At 50.9% G+C, this 18,295-nt stretch overlaps 1 protein-coding gene across 1 annotated transcript; it reads right to left on the minus strand.

Moving 5' to 3' along the window:
• Window positions 1-13,606: 13,606 nt before the first annotated feature.
• Window positions 13,607-16,856, minus strand: LOC126989531 (protocadherin alpha-3-like). Its single transcript, XM_050848107.1, has 2 exons — window positions 16,478-16,856; window positions 13,607-13,614 (listed from the first exon to the last, which is right to left on the minus strand). Exons 1-2 carry the CDS (start codon window positions 16,854-16,856, stop codon window positions 13,607-13,609), a joined length of 387 nt encoding a protein of 128 aa, XP_050704064.1.
• Between the last annotated feature and the right edge of the window lie 1,439 nt (window positions 16,857-18,295).

The raw sequence follows: 18,295 nt of genomic DNA on the forward strand, positions 1-18,295 counted from the left end.
GCAGCGAGGCGGGGATCGTGGCATCACATAACTTGGGCTGAACCTCTTTTTCACCGACACAAGGAAGCGAGGCGGGGATCGAGGCATCATAAAACTCGGGCTGAACCTCTTTTTCACCGACACAAGGATCGAGGCATCACATAACTCGGGCTGAACCTCTTTTTCACCGACACAAGGATCGTGGCATCACATAACTCGGGCTGAACCTCTTTTTCACCGACACAAGGATCGTGGCATCACATAACTCGGGCTGTACCTCTTTTTCACCGACACAAGGATCGTGGCATCACATAACTCGGGCTGAACCTCTTTTTCACCGACACAAGGATCGTGGCATCACATAACTCGGGCTGAACCTCTTTTTCACCGACACAAGGATCGTGGCATCACATAACTCGGGCTGAACCTCTTTTTCACCGACACAAGGATCGTGGCATCACATAACTCGGGCTGAACCTCTTTTTCACCGACACAAGGATCGTGGCATCACATAACTCGGGCTGAACCTCTTTTTCACCGACACAAGGATCGAGGCATCACATAACTCGGGCTGAACCTCTTTTTCACCGACACAAGGATCGTGGCATCACATAACTCGGGCTGTACCTCTTTTTCACCGACACAATGATCGTGGCATCATATAACTTGGGCTGAACCTCTTTTTCACCGACACAAGGAAGCGAGGCGGGGATCGAGGCATCATAAAACTCGGGCTGAACCTCTTTTTCACCGACACAACGGGATCAAAAGTTTAAAGTAAGAGCCACACGTCAGAGGAAAGGAAGAGTTTCTCACAAATTGGGAGACGACGAAACCGCTTATATATCACAAAATGCGGTGATTTTCAAGATATCACTACGCAAGTACTTAAAATAATCATAAAAAAAGTTAAAAAAATAAAAGAGTTCCTGCCCTCAAACACTCAACTTAGTATTATGTCGATACACGATGATAGCGAGGAGTGTAAAGGGGCTATTACACTGGGCAAATTTTCCGTGGATCTTCAGTCAAACCACGATTTCCGCTGGCGTGGTTCTAATTTTTTCTTGCTATTGCTGCTGCTGATGGTGGTGAGTAATACCGTCGTCATTCTGTGAAATCAACCGTAGCTTTGGAAGATCGTGGACGAGTCAGAAAACCACAGAAATATGAGAGCCACGCCAGCGGAAATCGTGGTTTGACTGAAGATTCACGGAAAATTTGGCCAGTGTAATAGCCCTTTAGTGTACCTTTACGATCCACCGTCTTCCACTACACGCCCTCCCCCGCTACGATGTGTACAGTGCCGGCCAACGTGTCATTACGGGCCCGTTTGCAGCAGTTGTGTGCATGTTTGTGCTGCCGTTGTCCAAACACTCGCCACGCCCACGCCCTCCACCCTGCGCGGAGCGAGGGGCGACGCAAGCACCGCCGCCTCAGGCATTCCTTACACAGCTTAAACTCACTCCACGGGCGAAGGACCGCCGCCTTCCTGTTTTGAAGGAACGCACAGAAATGAGTTTCATTGATTTCGAAAGTTAAAAAGATTGGAATTCATCACGACGGCCGCGACCCCGGACGGAAACTGCTTCCACATCAACAAGTTGCCTTAATGAACTAACTTTGCACGTGAGAGATGCGAGCACGTGATAATGATCGATGAAAAATATACTTTTAATCTGAGCCAGAAAGTCGCGGGTCCTCAGGGTGAATATCACGCCTGTAGTGCAGGCAGCGACTTCATGAGAGTTAGGGAAATACACTTCAGTGTTTTATGAGTATTACACACACGGCGAGATTATCCCCCGGGTGTCATGTTCCCGCGTTGCCTTCACGACGACGAGGCACGAAAGAGGCTCCAAGTCACGCCGATGAGGCACGAAAGAGGCTCCAAGTCACGCCGATGAGGCACGAAAGAGACTCCAAGTCACGCCGATGAGGCACGAAAGAGGCTCCAAGTCACGCCGATGAGGCACGAAAGAGGCTCCAAGTCACGCCGACGAGGCACGAAAGAGGCTCCAAGTCACGCCGACGAGGCACGAAAGAGGCTCCAAGTCACGCCGATGAGGCACGACAGAGGCTCCAAGTCACGCCGATGAGGCAATTTGCACGCTGGCCGCCTCATCCTTGAAGCAGCGCGTGTCCTGCCCGCCGCCCTAACGAGGCCATCAGCACGCCAGCCCGGCACCGCGCCCCACCTGCGAGAACAATTTATTTTCACTTCGTCCCTTTGTCGGCGACTATTCTGTGCAACAAGAGTTAATATCAGCGGCTTGTAATTTATTGTACTTGTATACGCTGATACATGGCGGGGTTATTCCCTTGGCGTGGGCGTTTTAATAATTGCGTACCCTATTTGCACGTACCCGCCTAATGTAATACAATTATCGTGGAGTTCGTAAAGCGAAGTAGCGAGTACCAGCAGCAGATTAATATTCCCCTCCTTGAAGCTGGAAGCAAAAATGGTGAGCAGACTGTTCTGACGTTTGCATTTAGAATGTATAATGGGATAAGGTCCTGGTTAAGGCGCCCGCAACAAAGCCGGCGAGAACACGTCCTGCAGAGAAGCAAGGTTCGGGGACCGGAACCATGGCGGGCAGGAAACCTTATAGATGAAATGTTTGGGGGACGCATTACAATGGAATCAGGACCGACAAAAGGCCCAGCGTACACTACTGAAAAGGAGGAAAATCCATGACGGAAACAAGGCCTTTCTTCCTATGAATCGCTGTGAAGAACCGTCGATAATTACCGCTCCTTCACGGCTACTATGGCGCTGCCTTGGTGCGGGGATGATTTGTGAGAGGAATTAGAGGGACGAAGAACAATTATATTGCAAGGATTTAGTATCTCTGAGACACGAGACTTCCAATTAAGACAATTAGTCAGGGAGGATCGAGGATGTCTTGTGGCGGGGCGCAGAGTAATTGTTGTGAAAGAAAAGGTAACTGATTGTTGGCAGGAAGCGGCTGAGTGGTGGATAATGTTTCTGGGGCTTTGGCGCCACAAGGCTGTTCTGTTCTGTTGTTCATTAGAGGAATGTAAAGTTGGGGCATACGCTATGGCTTCGCGTGGCCCCGGTCCTCATTTCTGTCGCATTGGCCCTTGAGCCTGTGGTGGGTGAGAATCCATTATCCCGGGACACGGGCCAGTGTGGCATCCGGGTTACCACAGTTTACCTTCCCCAGGTTTCCCCAGGTACCCATTTATCGGCCAGCCTGAAACGGAGGATAAACACCTGGGTGAGCTGCACGCCAACTGTCCGGGCCGGGACTCGAACCCAGGCCCGCGGATTTGTAGCTAGGTACGCTAACCGCTGCACCTCGGAGGCGGCAGAGTAGAGCACATACTCAATTCAGAAGTTTCGTGGTTCCTACAACAAAGGCAGTAAAATACATGGTAAAAGAAAATGCAACTTCTGAGTGATGTGTGAATGAGACCATGCACGTATATGTGATGCATAATAAACTGGAAAAAATAACACTCGGAGCTTTGGAATTTCGAAGATATAATAAAACTCTGGAAAAAAGATACCGTAGAGTTCAATTCCGTCCTCTTTGCTGAAGCCGCGATGGGTGTGAACCTCTTACCAGAGGACGCAATGGAGATTCTTATATCCGCATTACATCTTTCGTTTTGTTAATGAAGCCAAGCGGGTGAACGGACGAGTACTGGCGGAGTGCCGAATTATAACAACATTTTCAACTCAAAAATCTTACGCAGTTTTTTTTTGCCTATCGCGTCTGACTCATTCCGATCCATTGCATCTGACAAAACACCAGCGCCGCCAACAATGAAGTCTTTGAAAGTCTTCCTCTGTAAGCGACAGGGGAACGACGCACGGCGGCGACATATACTACAGTAACTACACCATTGATAGTGAGCAGCCGTGCACAGACATCTGCAGCACACGAGCGGCCCTTGACTATGCAAAGGACCGTATTATTAGGTCCGTATTCTCAAGCCCATTTTATCAAGGCCGTATTCTCGAGCCCGTAGTCTCAAGCCCGTAGTCTCAAGCCCGTAGTCTCAAGCCCGTATCCTCAAGCCCATAGTCTCAAGCCCGTATCCTCAAGCCTGTATTATCAAGCCCGTATTCTCAAGCCCGTATTTTTAAACGTCTCGGCGCCTCCGTTCGCCTGTTTTAAAAGCCTCTCGTATAAGTTTATGTGATTTTCGTGGACTGTTTTGTGACCCTAAGGATGGTTCGACACGACAGCTGCTTCTTGAACGGGAAAATCACACAAGAAAACCTGATTAATCTTCTCTGTGGCCTTGGACAACAATCGTAACTGGAGCCCGATACCTTTAAGATACGGACCTTTGTCACTTCGGGCTCACACACCCACATTTGTTAAGGCTTTCGTAGATGTTGTGTTAGTATTTCGATGGGTAGTTTCTTGAGCCTGGTGAGAGTAAGCCTAGCAATAGTAAATTAGTAGTAGCTTAGTTATAGTAAGTACGACTCATATTCTCAAACATTTTGCGACTTACTTACAAATCCATATTTGGTAAGGCTTTCGTAGTGGTTGCGTTAGTATTTCGATGGGTAGTTTCTTGAGCCTGGTGATAGTAAGCCTAGCAATAGTAAGTTAGTAGTAGCTTAGTAATAGTAAGTACGACTCATATTCTCATACATTTTGGGACTTACTTACACACCCACATTTGGTAAGGCTTTCGCAGCGGTTGTGTTTAGTTCCATGGGTAGCTTCATGAGCCTAGTGATGGCAAATGGTACATAAAATCAACTGGGAATGAAATAAAGACAGATAAAGCTTGTCAGCATATTGGAGCAAATGTAAAAAACTTATAAAATCAAAGAGGAGAGAAGTAAATAAAAATAAAGCTTGTGGTCAGCATATTGGAGCAAAAGTAAAAGGTCCATAAAATCAACCGGGAAAGAAATCATACTGGAGCAGAAGTAAAAAGTTCATAAAATCAACTGGGAAAGAAGTATAGAAATAAAGCTTCCCGTCAGCATATTGGAGTACAAGTAAAAAGTCCAGGAAAGTGTCTGGTGAGTTGCTTTCGTAAAGGTTGTATTAGTCGGAAACGCTTTTAATCAACCCTTTTTGGCACACACGGTGTATATGTACATACGAGAAACTGCAACAACACAGTGAAAATATCCCATAATGAACACCACTGAATGCCGGGGCATAGACTTCACAATCTCTTGACGGGAAACGGGGCGCGGGGCCGATTCGCAGGGGGCCGATTTTCAAAAATTTAAAATTTAAATATTTTCAAAACCAAAGCAGCTAGCGACCTGAAACTAAAACAGGCACCTCCCTTAGGCATATATGAGTCTCCATGAGCAGCGGTATCAAAAAATTCAAAGTCATTCCCTAATAAAATCCCGATTAATTGTTTTTTATATAAGTATAACAAAACTTAAAAAGGCTATAAAATCCTCAGATTTTACGCTAGATGCACAAACATCACCAAATGCAGAGATAATCACTTATATTTTCAGAATCAATAGCAATATTTAGCATATCTTATAAGTTTTGCCCGAAATAGCTCCTTATTTTTTTTTAGTTAGTGCAAATTTTTACGTAAGTTTTTAACATCTAATAAATCACTTAATTTTCACATTAGACACTTAATACTGGAGGAACGCATGCAGAAACATCTTAATTTAACTCAACAACAGCAAAAGATGCATTGTTCTATATACAGTCACAACTTATTTTGGTTGAATTCGATGTCACTATTTGCGCAGCACGTCTTGCCGGCTATCTGGCCCTCGTCCCTGAACAAACACTTTACCCTTTTGGCATATTACTTTATGGCCCCGGTCAGATTCCTGGACTTGTACACGTCCCTGTTCCTCGCCGTCTCCTTCCTGCCCTCCTCGATACTGCTCCTCTTCCTGCCGGTCGGCTGCTTCAAGGCCTTGTTCTTCCTCGCTTCTGAGGTCACGTCCTTGGAGAAATTAGCACCGAAACAGTTGAAGAGGGACCTGCTGATGTGCGGCAAGATGGTGTTGGCCAGGTTGTGCCCTCCTGGCACCTGTACCCCTGCAAGGTCGGGTCTGAGGCCGCCAGGAACTCCAGGAGGTGCCTGAACCCGTCCCTGTGGCGCATGGCAAGGGAGAGGAACCTCAACCTGCGCTCCTTCTTGTCCTCCCTGCACATCAGGGAGTCCCACAGCGACATCCCGAAGGACGCCATGTGGGCCATTGGGAGAGATGGCCGCTTCAGGACCGCCCGGCCAGTCTCCAGCTCTCCCCTGTCGACCAGCTCGACCAGGGCGTCGAACATCACAGAGGGCGGGTCGCCCTCTCGAGCTCCACGGTAATCTTCATCTCCTCCTGCTGGGCAAGCTCCTGCTTGCAGCACTCGGCCACAGAGGAGTTGGCCTGGACCTTCCTGGCCAGGTAGCCGGCGTAGTTGCCGACCGCGGCGAGGAGCAACTCGTCCGTCGGCGGGTCCGGCTGGTCGTCGGCCAGCTCCCTGGCAAGCTGGGCCAAGATCACCTCGTCATCCTCCTTCTCCTCTGCCTTGGCCCGGTCCAGGTCGGCCTGCACGTCCCCGGGGAAGAACCCGACGAGCTTCAGCAAATGCAGGCGCTGGGCCAACCTGTTGCTCACCATGAAGTTCTGCACGCTCGTCCAGTAGTTGGCGCCGCACATGGTGCGGCGCCCTCATATCTTGTGTCTCCTCCGTCACTTCCACTCGATCCACTGCCTTCTGTGTCTTCTTGTATCGTCCTCTGGATCCTTGCAGTTGTGGGGAAGGGTACAGAGACGATGAATAACTGTAGGTCCTTTACTTGGAGAGTAAACAGAGGCAGGACAGCGATAATCCTTTACAGAGGGGAAGTGCCCAGCTGACTGCGTGCCTAAGGCGAGTTAAGCGACGCGGGAACTGAGCTGAGTTGCCATGTAGGCACTAACTAAACGTACATTTCTTGTTTCCTAATACGTAAAACTGTGGACTTCACTATCCTACAGTTATCATTCATTTTACGTAAAGATTTCAACCTAAAGTTACGCAAATTTGCCATTTTTTACACAACGTTTTCAAAGTGCACGCATGGTGCTATTTTATATAAGTTACCTTGAATCCTCGACCAAATCACTCTAGAGACACTCCTGCCTGCTTGTATGCACTAAAACTTGAAGATTTCGTCCTGTTTCCACTTAAATTCGGAGTAAAAACGCAGAGTGTGTTTGAGTTGTCGCAGTGAAAGTCGCCATAACAATCGGCCCCTTACGCGAAGCCAGCGCGCCAAGACTGAAGAGATTTCCCGTCAACTAGTTGTGAAGTCTATGGCCGGGGATCGAACCCGAGCCTTCTGCGGGCAGCACACCAACTACGCCGCCGATGTCCACAGTGCGGGGCTGGGGCGTCACTGTGTTATTGCAGTTTCTCTAATGTGTATATATAGGTAGTATTAGTGTTTCCATTGGTATTACTAAGCCGGTACGATGTTACTATTGCTTACTATCACTAGGCTCAAGAAACTACCCTTCGAAACACTAACACAGCCTCTACGAAAGCCTCGTCATCTCTCTGTGCGTGTGTGTGTGTGTGTGTGTGTGTGTTTACGTTGTTGCCTATTGCGCCAAAAAGCTACGAAAGCCTCGTCATCTGTGTGTGTGTGTGTGTGTGTGTGTGTGTGTGTGTGTGTGTGTGTGTGTGTGTGTGTGTGTGTGTGTGTGTGTGTGTGTGTGTGTGTGTGTGTGTGTGTGTGTGTGTGTGTGTGTGTGTGTGTGTGTGAGCCCCGAAATGTTTAAGGTTCATATTCTTAAACGTATCGGGCTGCCATTACAATTATTTCCCAAGGCCACAGAGAAGATAACTCAATTTTTCTTGTGCGATTTTCCCGTTCAAGAGAGTACTAATATTAAAAGAAAGAAGTAAAGAAATCAAGCTTGTCGTCAGCATATTGGAGCAGAAGTAAAAGGCCATAAAACAGAGCAGCGTGTATCCTCTGAAGGCAAGCGTCTGGTGGGTTGACGAGGCTCAGAGAAGCTTACGCCGCTGAGTGACTGCGATCCCTCGAGGCTACTGAGGCGCCTGTTCTTTTGTCTCTAAGGGGGGACTTTGGGGATGTTTTTTTCTGTACCTTTTTACTTATACTTATTGATAGTGATTTTCTTGGAGGTTATTGATGCGACTTTTTTTCACTCTTTCTTACGGGAGTACTTTATGGATTTTTCTGTCTTTTTACGGGAGTACTTTATGGAGTTTTCTGTCTTTTTACGGGAGTACTTTATGGATTTTTCTGTCTTTTTACGGGGGAACTTTATGGATTTTTCTGTCTTTTTACGGGAGTACTTTAATGATTTTTCTGTCTTTTTACGGGAGTACTTTATGGATTTTTCTGTCTTTTTACGGGAGTACTTTATGGATTTTTCTGTCTTTTTACGGGAGCACTTTATGGATTTTTCTGTCTTTTTACGGGAGCACTTTATGGATTTTTCTGTCTTTTTACGGGAGTACTTTATGGATTTTTCTGTCTTTTTACGGGAGTACTTTATGGAGTTTTCTGTCTTTTTACGGGGGTACTTTATGGAGTTTTCTGTCTTTTTACGGGGGAACTTTATGGATTTTTTTTACGGGGGAACTTAAGTTTTTTTTCACGCGCAGCCCCGACAAGGGCGAGACGCTGCGGCTGGTGCTGGAGCCGCCGTCGGTGCCCGCCAGGAAGAGGCGGCTCGGCAGCCACCCGTGTCTTCACGTGGATGACCACAACCGTGTGCTGGGTTCGGTGAACGGTCACGCGTGCCTCGTCCAGCTGGACTCCGGGGCCCAGATCACCTTCCTCTTCCACACCATGACCAAGAGGCTGGGGCTGATCACCGGCACGGAGCCCACCGAAAAGCAGGACATCGACCTCTGGATCGGCTCGCGGGTGCTGGACGTCATAGAGCTGAAGGCCGTCCCCATCAGTCTGGGGGGCGGCGTGGAGATGGTCGTCCCCGCCACTGTGTTCCCGGCGTGGCTGGAGGACATGTACGACGCAGACGAGGTCGTGCTGGACGCCCACCACTTGCGGCGCGGCAGCATGGTGCAGGTGTTTCGGCCTGACGGCAGCGACCTCTTCGTCTGCCATCCGCAGCAGCTGCGGCGGAGGCCGAGGAAAACGGAGCGTTCCGTGGAGCCTGACGTCCTCTGGGTGCGGCGGGAGGGCGGCGCGGCGTGGCCCAGGCCCATGACGGTGCTGCTGGACACCGGCGCCCAAGGCTTCCACGTGTCTGAAAGACGCCGCAAGCTGCCTCGCGAGCAGGAAGGCCGCAGGCCGCCCAAGCGCGTCGTGCTGGACTTGGGCGACGGCTGCCGCGTGAACGCCGCGCCGCTGGAGGAGGTGGCCTCCAACGACCATGACTTTGTCATGGGTGTCTCCCTCCTGTGCAAGTACGGCGCCGTGCTGGACCACGCCCGCCACACGCTCGCCTTCAAGACCGGCTCCCAGTGGCGGGAGGTCAGCACACAAGGCCCTCAGCAGGGGGTGGTCAGCACAGAAAGGTTCCACTAAGCAGCTCGTCGGGAACAAGGCGGTGGAGGCGAGACAAGCGTGTGAGGATAACAGTTACATGGCACACTAAACACCAAGCCAGCACCTAGGCTCACAGGGAAGGGTGTGGCCAACACACCTCCAAGTAAAGGAGGGATTTATGTTCATGGACGATGAGCTTAGGTGTGGTTAAGTTTACAGGAGCTGCCTTGAATAAGCCCACCGGCCTTGCAGACTCCTTATGTTCTTCTTTTCTCTATCTCTCTCCATCTACCTCTAATACTTTTCAGGTGTACATTACAGCCTCTTTCACACATCCACGTATCAAGCCCATGTATGCTCACGTATGTGATTTTTAGCCCATACGTGGCCATACGCGGGTTTGTTGCCGCGATCAACTGGATACGTGTCAGGGGCCGATGTACGTAAAGCTTGCACGGTCAACATAACGACGCCATAACGTAAGTACGAGGTAATGCGTATCAAGCCTACGCACTGCGCAAGCATGACGTGACGCTTACCCGAATCTCCTTTCTCACACTACATTCCCTTCTTTCTCTCCTTCCTTATTCCCCTTTTCCCTTCCATCTCTTCCTAAATTTATCCATGACTTTCTCTCTCTTGTCTTCGCTGAAGCACTTAAATCTACACTCTCTAAAAAGGCGAAGGTTGCGAGGAGACTTGATCGAAGTCTATAAATGGATGAAGGGCTTTAATAAAGGGGATGTCAATAAGATTTTGATAGTAAAAGAGCCAGGTAGGACGCGAAGCAATGGTTTTAAGTTAGACAAATTCAGATTCAACAAAGACATAGGCAAGAATTGGTTCACCAATAGAGTGATGGACGAATGGAACAGGCTTGGGAGCCATGTTGTGGGTGCCAATACCATAGATACATTCAAGAAGAGGTTAGATAAAGCCATGGATGGTGAGGTAAGGTGGGGTTGAGTGTACAGGAGCTGCCTTGAAACATTTGAAACATTTGAAACATTTATTAATAGCCTATTAGGTACAGTTACATATGTTGTTACATGTATTGTTAGAGGCCAGCCTTTATATAAGCATAAGCTTTTCAGGCCAACCGGCCTCTTGCAGACTCCTTACGTTCTTATGTTCTTATATCTCATCTTTCCACTCCCTGTCCCTCCCCCCTTCCTTTCCCTTCTTATATTTTCTTTCTTTCCTTACCAATTCCCTTTTTCTTTCCATCTCTTCCTAAATCTGTCCGTAATCCTCAATACACACTCGTGTGTGTGTGTGTGTGTGTGTGTGTGCGTGTAATTCACCTCTTGGTCTGCTGCGGGTCTCTCTCGAGACAGCCAGCCGTTCCCCTACGGAAGAGCACAGAGCTCGTAGTACCGATCTTTGGGTAGGACTGAGACCACTCACACACAACACACCGCGACAACGAGGTCACAACTCCTTGCCTGACGTCGCGTACCTACTCACTGTTAGGACACGTGAAGAAGATAAACCCAACTTATCTTCACCCGGCCGGGGAAGATAAGTTGGGTTTATCTTCTTTCACGTGTAGCCCCTGTGTGTGTGTGTGTGTGTGTGTGTGTGTGTGTGTGTGTGTGTGTGTGTGTGTGCGTGTGACTCGCGTCTCATCTACCTACTCGGCAATGGGTTTAAAAATCAATGCACAGAAAACAGAAATCTTAACACAGTGTATAAACCCCCAGAAGTGCCTCTCCATTTTCACATCAATGGAGATCCCATAAAACTAATAGAGAATTTTACATACTTAGGCAGTGTTGTCTCCTCTGACTGCTCTCATGATCTAGAAATTCAGAGGAGAGTAAACCTTGCCGCCACTGCTTTTGGCCGCCTGAGAGAAAGGGTCTTCTCAAATAACAACCTCCGAGTAGACACCAAGGCTGCTGTGTACAAGGCTGTATGCATATCCACACTGCTTTACGGCTCTGAGGGATGGACCTTATGCAGACGTCAGATTAACATCCTGGAGAAGTTCCACATCCGATGCATCCAAAGGATTGTGAAGGTGACATGGAAAGATAAAGTAACCCACGACGAGCTCTACCATCGGACTCAGACCTGCAGTATAGAAACCCTCCCGGCACAGCGACACCTGCGCTGTCTGGGTCACGCCATCAGAATGCCTCAGCATCGACTACCAAGCCAATGCTATATGGCCAACTTAGGGAAGGAGGTAGAACTACAGGAGGTCCAAAGAAGCGTTATGAAAATCAATGCAAAACCCTTCTAAAGAGGTGCAACATCCAACCCAAAGACCTAGAGACACTGGCGACGGACAGGCAAGCTTGGAGGGCTGCATGTGTAAATGGAACCACCAGATTCAAACAAGAGAACTCAAGAAAAAGAGCAGAGCAACGTATCCAACGACGCCAACGCAACCTAGGAGCCGCACCTGTGGGACAACATCCCTGCCACAGGTGTGGTGAAGTGTGTGGCTCCCGCATAGGACTCAACAGCCATCTCCGGTGGCACCGACAGCACGACCCTTGATCATCGTCTTCATGATCATCATCATCATCATCTGCAGAGCAGTGGCGTCATCGACATCGATGGACTGCCACAAGCAAGCAAGCAAGTGTGTGTGTATGTGTGTGTGTGTGTGTGTGTGTGTGTGTGTGTGTGTGTGTGTGTGTGTGTGTGTGTGTGTGTGTGTGTGTGTGTGAGTGTGTGTGTGTGTGTGTGTGTGTGTGTGTGTGTGTGTGTGTGTGTGTGTGTGTGTGTGTGTGTGTGTGTGTGTGTGTGTGTGTGTGTGTGTGTGTGTGTGTGTTCTTGTTTCTGCGTCCACCTGATCTAGACTCAGCTGCGTGCATTCCTAGCTCCAAGTTCCCCAAAACCAGCGTCTTTTCGCAGCCTACCTCCTGGAGCGAGGCACATACTATGTACACAAGGACTCTAGGCTCCTTGCCGTACACACCAAGCACTTTGATGGCTCCCCCGCCAGTGCATCGTGTTTCGAACAAGCGGCCTCGCAGTCCCGACAAGGGCGAGACGCTGCGGCTGGTGCTGGAGCCGCCGTCGGTGCCCGCCAGGAAGAGGCGGCTCGGCAGCCACCCGTGTCTTCACGTGGATGACCACAACCGTGTGCTGGGTTCGGTGAACGGTCACGCGTGCCTCGTCCAGCTGGACTCCGGGGCCCAGATCACCTTCCTCTTCCACACCATGGCCAAAAGGCTGGGGCTGATCACCGGCACGGAGCCCACCGAAAAGCAGGACATCGACCTCTGGATCGGCTCGCGGGTGCTGGACGTCATAGAGCTGAAGGCCGTCCCCATCAGTCTGGGGGGCGGCGTGGAGATGGTCGTCCCCGCCACTGTGTTCCCGGCGTGGCTGGAGGACATGTACGACACAGACGAGGTCGTGCTGAACGCCCACCACTTGCAGCGCGGCCGCATGGTGCAGGTGTTTCGGCCTGACGGCAGCGACCTCTTCGTCTGCCGCCCGCAGTAACTGCGGCGGAGGCCGAGGAAAACGGAGCGCTCCGTGGAGCCTGACGTCCTCTGGGTGGGGCGGGAGGGCGGCGCGGCGTGGGCCAGGCCCATGACGGTGCTGCTGGACACCGGCGCCCAAGGCTTCCACGTGTCTGAAAGACGCCGCAAGCTGCTCCTCGCGAGCAGGAAAGGCCGCAAGCCGCCCAAGCGCGTCGTGCTGGACTTGGGCGACGGCTGCCGCGTGAACGCCGCGCCGCTGGAGGAGGTGGCCTCCAACGACCATGACTTTGTCATGGGCGTCTCCCTCCTGTGCGTGTACGGCGCCGTGCTGGACCACGCCCGCCACACGCTCGCCTTCAAGACCGGCTCCCAGTTGTGGGAGGTCAGCACACAAGGCCCTCAGCAGGGGGTGGTCAGCACACAAAGGTTCCACTAAGCAGCTCGTCGGGAACAAGGCGGTGGAGGCGAGACAAGCGTGTGAGGATAACAGTTACATGGCACACTAAACACCAAGCCAGCAAATAGGCTCACAGGGAAGGGTGTGGCCAACACACCTCCAAGTAAAGGAGGGATTTATGTTCATGGACGATGAGCTTAGGTGTGGTTAAGTTTACAGGAGCTGCCTTGAATAAGCCCACCGGCCTTGCAGACTCCTTATGTTCTTCTTTTCTCTATCTCTCTCCATCTACCTCTAATACTTTTCAGGTGTACATTAAGAGAGTTTCCGGAGACTAGGAGGCTGTGTCTGAGGGAACACTAATGTCTTTGGGGGTTGACCCAACAAGGCCATATTTCTTTAAACATGTTGACTGACCACTAAACGCACAGCGGACAAGACTTTTCTTGTCAAGGTCCTTTGCTCTTTACCAACTCGGCGTGAATTAGCCACAAAGCAATTCCTCGTGAGTGAAACAACGGCACCCAAGCTGTTTTTGTAATCTTTTCTCTTAATTTCCTCGATGATGCAACATTGCGGCGGAACTTAGGAGTCAAAAGACTGTCCGTAAGAGGAGGGGAGTTGATGAGACGAATAGCTTTAGACTCGACTCTGTCCAAGAGAGCAAGAGAGCCGTGGCTGAGTCGACATAATGACGGCGCCGCGTTCAGGAGGACGCGAGCTCAATCCCCGCCCGGTGCCACCAAGCTGGGATTTTTCAGCCGCCGCCGAGTGGCTTAAAAACTACCCATATGCTGTCCAGAAGACCACCTATCAACCCGGACTTTAGATTCTAGGATTAAAAATGAGCTCCGGGAGGGCAGCATGAGCCAATGCAAGATGGCGCAAATATAAACACTCGCCTGCGCCAGAACGGGCTGGGCCGACCATCAGGCCCCACCGGGAAGAAGCCTTGGGTCGACCATCAGGCCCCACCGGGAAGAAGCCTACCGGCGCAATAGGCCGCGACGTAAAAAAAAAAAAAAAGTCCCGGAGGGTTTAAGAACATGGGCTTTACTTATTTACTATCTTATTTACTAATTATTTACTATCTTTTTTACTGTCTATCACTAGTCGAATAAAACTACCCATTGAGACACTAACACAACCCCTACGAAAGCCTTATCAAATGTGGGAGTGTATGCTCTTAAACGTTTGAGAATGTGGTCCACAAGGTCATGAGACTCAGAGCAGGCGTGGGTTGGTGTGGCCGGGCAGAAGCAGCAGCATCCAACAGCTTCTCGCGAGGCCGACTTTAACGCCGGTGTGTCGGGGAGCAGGCGAGGCGGCGCTTAACGAACGAGAAAAATGTCACAAACTGGAACGAACCCAGACAGGGAACGACGGTAATAACACGGACAGCCTCCCCCTTGCTTGAACACACACACACACACACACACACACACACGGACTAACTGCCTGACTGACTGGTTGAGTGAGTGAGTGATTGACTGACTGAATGACTGACTGACCGACCGATCGACAAACAAACAGACGGATACACACACACACACACACACACACACACACACACACACACACACACACACACACACACACACACACATTGTTGTCGATTGTTACTGCGAAACTGAAGTAGCAACACTCATATGATTGCGTAATTTTATCCGTAACTAAAATATTCTATGTCCTCGAATACTAAATGTTAGGTAGACAAGTTTTCTATCACACACAATAAATGCTGCCAAAACCTCGCTGTGAATCTATAACGGAAAAATCAACGCTATATTTCCTTTCATATTCTTCGTAATAGTATAGCTTGTACGATTAAGTGTCACTGCTTCTTCTGTGTCCGTGGAAGGAGGCATTTCAACGACGGTTTCTTTATTGCTTTGTTTGTCTTCGCGCTCTGACGCTCCATTCTCTTTACTGTCTTCCCTTCCTTGGCGAGCAAAAACCAATGGACTGACGGTTTTCTAGATGTTACTTTTGTCTTCGCGTTTAACATTTCTAACTGTCTTCCCTTCCTTGGCGAGCAAAAAGCAATGCACTGACGGAAAGGATTTTACTGTTGTGTTTGTCTTCCCGTTCTCCTTTCCTCCCTGTCTTCCCTTCCTTAGCGTAATACACTGACGGTATCCTCAATGTCCTGTTTGTCTTCCCGTTCTCCTTTCCTCCCTGTCTTCCCTTCCTTGGCGTAATACACTGACGGTATCCTCAATGTCCTGTTTGTCTTCCCGTTCTCCTTTCCTCCCTGTCTTCCCTTCCTTAGCGTAATACACTGACGGTATCCTCAATGTCCTGTTTGTCTTCCCGTTCTCCTTTCCTCCCTGTCTTCCCTTCCTTAGCGTAATACACTGACGGTATCCTCAATGTCCTGTTTGTCTTTCCGTTCTCCTTTCCTCCCTCCCTGCCCGCCGCCGTAACACTCGCGGCGGGGCTGGGTAAACACGGCCGTGATGAAGGTCGGTGCATGCGGTGAGGTGCGGCGCCTTAACTTCAGACGTGCCAGACAGATAGGCGGCTGCACCTCCCTCGCTGCGGCCCTCCCCTCCCGACGCCGCTCCATCCCCTTCACTGCTGGCTGCCCCCCTTCTCTATCTATCGACCTATCTATTTATCTATGTGTATGTATCTGCATTATCTACCTGTTTCTTGATTTTACATGTTACGTCTCTCCAAGTACGTCGCGTGGTTTCGCTGAGGCTCCAAACACCGTTCCATTAAGGCTACTAATTGAATTTCTTCCTTTTACGAGGACGATTCTTTCATTCTTTTGGGGGAAAGCGATGCAAAGCCAAAGCGAAGCCAAAAGTCTCCATTGTATCCCAGGAAGATATTAACTTCCCCAAAATAAATATGCAAGATGTATGTAAAGAGTTTTGGTTCAGTTCGAGGATTACAACTTTAGGGGCCGCGGAGCCTGGAAGATTTGGCCCCGGCCCGCATGACCGGTCCATCATGGGGCCGCGCGGGCACGCCGGGGAGGCGGCAGCGTGACTACAGGCTTCTTAACGTGCCCCTTTCACTCATTACATACACTCTTATCTTTATCTAGGCATTCACTCATCATTCATATAAAACCCATAGTAGAATTATTTTCACAGCATGAATTTCAACTCTGTAAATAGAACAGGCTTGTCGGTGAGCCACAAAGGTTGGAATGTTGCTGACAACTACCACAAGTCATGAAATGGGTACTCACCTTGCGTGTCGACGGAGAAGTACCCCTGCCCGTCCCCGCCGGTGATGGCGTACAGCAGCTGGTCAGCGTCGGGATCCCGGGCCTCCAACGTGATGACCTCAGCGCCGGGGGGCAGGTTCTCCTTGACCCAGGCCCGCAGCACGCGCTGGGGGAACATCGGGGGACCCAAGTTTTCATCCACGTCGTGGACTTGGACGAAGAGGCTGGCGTCAGCGCTCAGGGCGGGATTGCCGCCGTCCTGGGCCCGGACCGTCACGTTGTAGGACTGCCGCGCCTCAAAGTCCAGCGGCTGGGCGAGGCGCACGACGCCGGTTTTCTCGTCGATGCGAAAAACATACTCGTGGCCGCTGACGAGGCTGTAGGTCAGCTGGCCGCCCATGCCAGGTCCGGGTCGGTGGCCTGCAGGGACGCCACCACCGCGCCCAGCGGCAGGTCCTCCGGGATGTCAACCCTGAGGCTGCGGGCGGCACCGAAGTCTGGCGGACAGTCGTTGATGTCCAGGACCGTCACCATGAGCCGGGACAGCGCAGACTGCGGGTGTTCGGGCGCGTCGTCCCACGCCCTCACCCGCAGGTCATACTCACCCGCCGCTCACGGTCCAGGCCGCCCAGCATGTACACAATGCCAGTCGTTCTGTCAACCGTGAACTCGTCCACATCCGACACCAACTCGTACGTTATCTGGGCGTTCAGACCCTCGTCCGCGTCCTGGGCAGTGATCTGAGCCACGCTGGTGCCGTTCCGCGTGTTCTCGGGGAGGTGGAGGCTGTAGCTCACACGATTAAACTCAGGAGCGTTATCATTCACGTCGACCACTTTGACTGTGAGATTCCTTGACACACTCCTGTGCGGGACGCCGAGGTCATACACAGTAATGTTAAGGAAATACTCTGGCGTCCTCTCGCGATCAAGCTCAGCCACCACCTTCAAGACCCCTGTTTCAAAGCCTATCTTGAACACCGAGTCCGTGTCACCGTTGGAGACGGCGTAGACCACACGGCCGTTGTGGCCCCGGTCATGGTCCTTCGCCGCCACAGTCAGCAGTTCGGTGCCGATACTCGCATCCTCGCGGACCTTGACGATGCTGGGAAACTTTTCTGGGAGCTCTGGCGGGTGGGAGTTGAAGCCGTAGCGCAGCGGCAACAGGGCGTAGTGTTCCTCGGCGGCGTTGTTCTCCGCCGCGGCCGCTTCCACTTCCTCAGCCTTCGATCCTATATCCGTTTCGTGACACTCGACGTGGGAGTGTTGCTTGAGGGCGGCCTGGCCATCTTTGCATTTGGTGATCACCGCGACCGTCACACTCGTGGGGCCAGACACGTGGGTACCGTCGGTGGCCGTCACATTGAGGACATACGTCTTATGCGGATCAACAGGCGTCACAACTTTCCTGAGGTCACACGTGAGAACCAGCACACCCGACGAGCTCTCAACGGACCAGCACTCTTCGTCCATGTCATTGTGTAGCCTGTAGCTGATGATGCTTCCGTTGTCAAGGTCCACAGCCGAGAGAGCAAGGACACTGGTGCCGACTGGGGCGTCCACGGAGACCCAACCTCTGCAGTCCACGCCGACGAACTGCGGCCGGTTGTCATTCACGTCACGAACCTTTACCTTCACTGTTGTCTCCGTCTCCCTCTTGAAAGGCGTGCCCCAGTCCGACGCACGAACTTTGATGGTGTAGACTCTTCGCTGGGCCTCGAAGTCCAGCACGGCGGAGGTTCGCATTGTCCCGTCGAAAGGGTCAATCACGAAGGGAACTTGGTCCAGATTGGCAATACTGTACGACAGGAAGCGGTTCTCTCCCGAGTCTGCATCTGTG

This window comes from Eriocheir sinensis, unplaced genomic scaffold (genome assembly GCF_024679095.1).
Source record: "Eriocheir sinensis breed Jianghai 21 unplaced genomic scaffold, ASM2467909v1 Scaffold1200, whole genome shotgun sequence".
In the NCBI taxonomy this organism is placed as follows: Eukaryota; Metazoa; Arthropoda; class Malacostraca; order Decapoda; family Varunidae; genus Eriocheir; species Eriocheir sinensis.

What these genes read in the sequence shown, in the direction of transcription:
- LOC126989531 (XM_050848107.1), bottom strand. Translation starts at nt 16,856, where the DNA reads ATGGGCGGCCAGCTGACCTACAGCCTCGTCAGCGGCCACGAGTATGTT.